Here is a 6,070-nt window from a genome sequence, read left to right on the forward strand (position 1 = left end):
ATCCTGCTTGGACCAAATGGCTTCAACTCAGGCAACGGTGAGGAGGACTCCTGGTCTATCCAGGTGAGTTCAGCTGCTTTCACCTTTCATCCTGGGGTCAACTGGCCAAGCTGATTAGCCTAGCATTAGCATGCAGCTTAGCACTTCATTTAAAAGAAATGTCTTTAGCTAGAAAAAGAATAAAAACTTTTGTGCATCTTGACTTAACATTTCAGTTTGAAAGATGCTTTTGTTGGATGAAGAAGAATGATTTTACTGCATTATATTGTTAAAATACCTTTTGTGTCAAAGCTATTTCCGTGTTTGATATTAGGCTAAATAGGTCATGCTAATTAGCCTAGCATTAGCATCTGTTCTTATCATTTCAGAGTGAAAAACCCTTTGCGTTGAGTGAAGCATGGACGCACTTTTCCTGCATCATCCTCTCCTACCAGCTCAGGGAGAGGGAAGGTAAGAGGGAGGGAATCATTTTCTCTCATGTGGTTTCGTTTCCTGCATCACAACAGCATTTAGAAGTAGAACATGAATTGGCTCAGTTACAGAACGTGACCTGCAGTCTTTGCAGGATTCAGCTCTATTCCATGGAACCAGTAAAACCAGTGTGATCAGTTTTATCAGTTTTACCAGTTTTATCAGTTTACGATACTTTTAATCATTTGGAATTTTAATCCCACCATATTTTGCCACCCTTCGACGTCGTATAATAATTGTAGTCTGGTAGCCGTCGGTATTGTAGTGGTTTGAATGTAAATTATGCTGCCAGTCTCACTCTGTACAGGAGAGGTCCTGCTGTACTTTGTGCTCAGACCAACATTCCACTTTACTGATCCATTTCTTCCTCACCTGTTTTGGAGGAGAAATAGATCAGTATTTGTCACTTTGGTCTCTACTGCGTTTTTTTGGGGGGGTAAAGTCAGGCGGTGTAACACAGACGTTTCTTTTCTGCGCCCATCAAGACACCGAGGTTTCTCCAACACCTGAGGTCCCCTGGTTCTACTGGTCCAGTGTGAATCGGGCTTTCAAAGCTCATTGTAGTCAGGATGCCACAAAATGCAATGCTGGCTCTCATATGCTGTTGCTCATGCAGGTTTTGCTTTCCCTTTCATGTAGCATCAAAAAGCAAAAAGGCACTGGTAATGGTACTCCTGGTTTACTGGGACGGGGTTCGATTCCCTGCGGTGCCTTGCTGATTGATTGGCCATTTCCTGAAAGGTGATGTCACTTCCACTCTTTGCTCTCTGTTTCAATGGTCATGAAGGGATGTGTGACACCTACATTTAGTGATATCTGTCCTTGACATGGACGTGGTTCCACTTGGTTCTTTGCTCTCAGCTTCGTAGACTTGTGGTAAGAAACGACTGGAATTAATACAAGAAAAAAAGGAGAACTAGAACGCCACGAGCAGTGCTAACAGGCCCTCGCTCTCCTGGTCCTGACCTGTAGATGTCGTCAGGCTGGGACTTTTATCAAACCTGAAGGTTGAAACAGATTCCTGCCACAGTTTCATAGTTTAGTTTCCAGTTTGTATTTTATATATTTTGTAATATAAACATCTTTCATTTCCTGCAGTCCTGCCTGCTTTCCTCCATCTCTGTATTTGGGTCCAGCACCATCACTGATTTGACAACGCCAGTACATCGGTGTTGAACACACGTCAGCCAGTGACATCCTAGACAAAAAATAGTGGACAGAGTTTTTGTAAAGGTGCCAACAACTGAGAATTAAAAAAGATCAACATGTAAAAAAAAAAAGCATATTAACAAACATCCTGTATGTCACGTGTGATGTATGTGAGAAAAATGATGCTTCTAATCTTCAATTTAATGTAGAATGTTAATTTACATCATTATATTTATATATTTTCATTATTCATATTGTGTGCAATACAAAAATTAGCAGTTTTGCAGATCCTTATGCTGCTTATTGTCATTTTTATACTCTTATACATAAACATTTTTAAACTTTCTATTTATCTAATTTAATTTTCTGTGCAACATCCATCCATCATCCATCCATCATCCATCCATCCATCCATCCATCATCCATCCATCCATCCATCATCCATCCATATTCCATCATCCATCCATCATCCATCAATCCATCATCCATTGTGTCCATTCATCCATCCATCATCCATCCATCAATCATCCATTCATCCATCCATCATCCATCCATCCATTGTGTCCATTCATACAGGAAGAACTGCACTCCATCAAATCTTTTTAGGCCTGGGTTGAAACGTCCAAGATGTTAAAATTTATTGACTTTTCCTTCTTTTAGATTTGAACTGGGAAAGTTAGATTTGAACTGGGAAAGTTAGATTTGAACTAATAGGACTCTGTTGTATGGTTTGTTTTTTATTGTCTCTGAATGTCTCCAGTAGCTTGTTGGGCTCATCTACAAGAGAGTGATGTGATTGGTTGCTGGCTTGTAGTCGTTGCTCTCAGGCAGATTTCCATTCACAAGAACTGGTAGCCTGAAGAAGGTCTAGGACTGAAGCGTCAAGATACTGTTGAGGTTGGACAGAGTGTGGGAATACTTTTGTTCCATACAAGAATTATTTTGTATTATATTGTATTTATATTATGTGTGCAATCTGAAAAAATAGCAGCTGTGTATATACTTATGCTGCTTATTTTATTTCTATACATTTTGAAATATATATGTTTTAACTCCTCTATTTATCTTATTAAAGATTCATTTGTGTTGAACTTTTTTCTGTCCCCCCCCCCCCCCCCCATGCTGCTGTAACAACAGAATTTCCAGAGTCCAGGATGAATAAAGTTTAACTTATTTTATTATAATATTTGTTCAATTTGAATTGAAAAATAACTAATTGGTGTGTTGGTGATGAGGCTTTTTTCAAATTACAGGAAGCTATTATTTGAATTTCCATTGCTGCACAACATCAAAGATATTAAGGGGTGACGTCATTGTGATTGACAGCATAAAGCCGTCCAGTCACTTGATCAGTTAGTTGGTTCCTGGACTCCAGACAGCAACCTGCTGTCTCTTGGTCAAGAATCAGCTTCATTAAACACTTGAGACATCAACACAACACCTTCTACCAGCAGCTGTCATTTGGTGAGTTCAGTAAATCTTCAACATCTAGTAGTAAACTGTCTGATGGGTTTTCTTCAGGGGGGGAAATAGATTGTTGGTTTAGCAGCACCCCCACTAGCATGTCCGCTAGCGTTAGCAAGCCTCACTGCTAGCAAGCTACCGGTCTCTTTTACTGCGTTGGCTGTGAATAATTTACTTTAATTTCAATAAAAACTGTAGCTTTGAAGTTGAGAACTTGAATTGTTAACTTTAGAAAAAAAATTGTCGCAGATCTGTGTTTTATTCCTGCTGTGGGTTTGTGTCATTATCAAATGTATCTGCATTTTAAAATTCAAGAAATGGGAAAACTGCATGTAAAGAAACACACTGTGGTATCATTTCTGACATGAATCTGGGTGTGTGAATAGTACCAACACAGTTTTTTATCTTCATATGAGTGTATTATTTTTATTTGTGTGTTTGTTAATTTAGCTAGCACTCCCCGCTAGCGCGCCTCGTTAGCGTTAGCATGCCGCTCGGCTAGCAACCGACTGATGGTTTTTTCTAAGTTTTTCTCTGAAAAATTCACTTTAATTTCATCGACAATTATCTGACAGACCATTTTCAATGTAACATTGTCCTGCTTTGAGGTTTTGTTGGGTTAAAAACACGTGAATGCTTAAGTCAGTCTGTCTGGATGTCTGTTGATGTTTGACGTCAAAAGTCAAGGTCACTGACAGTCCCACTTGCTGACACAACCACCATGTTGTTCCTCCATTGAAGGTTTTTAAGGTTGAAGCAAGTGTTGATTGACTGACCCTGACACAGGACTTTCAGTAACATGGCTTTCTGACGGTCAAGACTTTGTTGTACGTCTGCTGCTTCAAAGTGAAAAGTCAGAGAGACGAACCAGAAATGAACATTTCAGGGATTTATAAAGACTCGAATGTTATATTTTCTCTGTTCTCTCAACAGAATATTCCATCATGGGAGAACTGAACCCCGGATTCAGACTGGGGGATATCATTTTTACTGAATCCTCTGTGTACACTGTGGAGAAAATCTTGGGGGCTGGCGCTTTTGGGGAAGTTGCCGAATGTTGGAGGAGCGACACAGACAAAATGGTCGCGATAAAACGGATCCGGGACAAACAGAACATCCTGGCGGCAAAAGAGGAGGTGAACACAAGTTCCTTTGAACAGTAATTAACTTCCATGGCTCTGAAAATCCACCACATTCCAATACAGGTTGTTTTCTCTCTCTCTCTCATACCTTTAACAGGAGAAGATGCTGAGATTATTGATGAGCAACAACGGCAATAATTTCAACATTGTTGGATGGAACGGGTCGTTCATCCACGAGGGAGCGTTCTGCATGGAGTTTGAGAGACTGGACATCAGCCTCTTTGAATTCCTGGGGCGGCGCCGGGCTCTCTCACTCAGAGAGATCAGCCCCATCCTCCATCAGGTGTGTTTCCACAGTTTTTAGCTGAACTTACCAACTAAGGTGGGAAAATAGAAGACTAAAAGTTTTCATTTTAAGAACTAAATGTTCTCGTGTATTTTGCTGAGTATGAAGCCAAGTGGTTCCATCAGGGAGAGGATAAATTGGTGGATTCTAATCAATGGAAGTAGATGCTAAAGTTGACTCAGTCATTATTTGCAGTGTGAAACTGCAGGTGTTGGGTGGTCCTGCATCACTTCATTTGTATTCTCTCATTAAAAACTACAATCACGCCAGGCTTCGTTGTCAACTGCCAAAATATGTTTTAAATACACAGTGTTACATTTTCCACTGTGTAAAAACGATCCTCCATCACATGTTGATGACGTTCCACTGCAGTGAAGCTGACTTCAAGGTTTCTATTTTTCATGATTTCAGCTCGCAACGGCGCTCCTTTTTCTGAGGAGCCAGAGAATCGTCCATGCCGACATGAAACCAGAGAACATCATGATGGTGGACCATGTCAGGCAGCCGCTCAAAGTCAAGCTCATTGACTTTGGGTTGGCGTTTCAGGTCTCAGTGAGCCACATCGGAGCGGAGCTGCAGACTTTGTGGTACAGGTTAGTAACAGAGACACTGGAACCTCCATTTTTTTCTGTCAGTGGTGAGAACAGGAGTCATGTTGTGGTTCTCTTCCTCTCGTCAGAGCTCCTGAGATCCTCCTTGGAGCCCCGTTTAACGAGGCCATCGATGTGTGGTCTCTGGGGTGCATTGCTGCAGAGCTGCTGACTGGGATCCCACTCTTCCCTGGGCACAGTGAGGCTGAAATGGTCAGTATGGTGCAGTGCTACACTTGGAAATTCACAACAAGCAATGGTGACGTAAAGAGGAGTAGTGAGCGAGAGATGTGTCACTTATTTCAAGTATTCTTTTGTGTAAAGCAACAAATGGAGGTAAAACCTGGTGCTCTCATTGTGTCCTTCCTTCAGATGGAGTACATCCTGAGGACAGTGGGGCAGCCACCCGACAGCGTCCTCCACCTCGGCCTCTACACCCTCTACTATTTTTATGCCCAGGGTGAGGAAGGAGTCTTCAAGCAGTGGACAGCAAAGGTAATTCCAGCAACTGAGAAGGACTTCATCCCTCCATGAGGTCCTTCAGTCCGTCAGCCTGCATTTAGCTCTCATGTGCTAACTGAAAAATGTCTTTTCTGTAGCCACACGTGGAGGTTCCTGACCCCATGAGGACCCTGATGGATCTGGTTATGGTGGGCTGCACCAGAACACGAGAACATACAACACAACCGTCTCTGAGTTCCTAACCTTTATGTTTTATTATGTTGCCACACAGATGTTCTTGGAGGGCCAGGACCTGGATGACCTGGCAGACTTCCTGGACCTGCTAAGTCAGATGCTGGAGGTGGATCCTGAACGCCGCATCACGCCGGACCAAATCCTCCAGCATCCATTTCTAACAGGAAGCCACCAAGTAGGCCCCATCACCAGCAGCCCAGCGCACCACTTTGATTGGTCCGTGTTCATCAGTGCTGATGTGAAGGTGTTGGACTGTTGTCTTTCAGGCTTGA

The 6,070-nt window shown here is 42.2% G+C and overlaps 1 protein-coding gene across 1 annotated transcript; it reads left to right on the forward strand.

Annotated features, from left to right (window-relative positions):
- Nucleotides 1–4,028: 4,028 nt before the first annotated feature.
- LOC147246050 (homeodomain-interacting protein kinase 1-like) lies at nucleotides 4,029–6,070 on the forward strand. The gene is made up of 8 exons (XM_086183431.1): nucleotides 4,029–4,220; nucleotides 4,324–4,509; nucleotides 4,924–5,105; nucleotides 5,192–5,315; nucleotides 5,475–5,597; nucleotides 5,702–5,752; nucleotides 5,836–5,973; nucleotides 6,065–6,070. Exons 1-8 carry the CDS (start codon nucleotides 4,029–4,031, stop codon nucleotides 6,068–6,070), a joined length of 1,002 nt encoding a protein of 333 aa, XP_086039557.1.

The sequence above is a fragment of the Aulostomus chinensis genome, chromosome 17, assembly GCF_037954235.1.
Source record: "Aulostomus chinensis isolate RoL2024-O1b breed Wild chromosome 17, RoL_Achi_v1.0, whole genome shotgun sequence".
Lineage (NCBI taxonomy): Eukaryota > Metazoa > Chordata > Actinopteri > Syngnathiformes > Aulostomidae > Aulostomus > Aulostomus chinensis.

What these genes read in the sequence shown, in the direction of transcription:
- LOC147246050 (XM_086183431.1), top strand. Translation starts at nt 4,029, where the DNA reads ATGGGAGAACTGAACCCCGGATTCAGACTGGGGGATATCATTTTTACT. An exon ending in TCAGCCCCATCCTCCATCAG is followed by an intron (nt 4,510 to 4,923) that starts GTGTGTTTCCAC and finishes TCATGATTTCAG; the next exon opens with CTCGCAACGGCGCTCCTTTT. An exon ending in CCCTGATGGATCTGGTTATG is followed by an intron (nt 5,753 to 5,835) that starts GTGGGCTGCACC and finishes GTTGCCACACAG; the next exon opens with ATGTTCTTGGAGGGCCAGGA.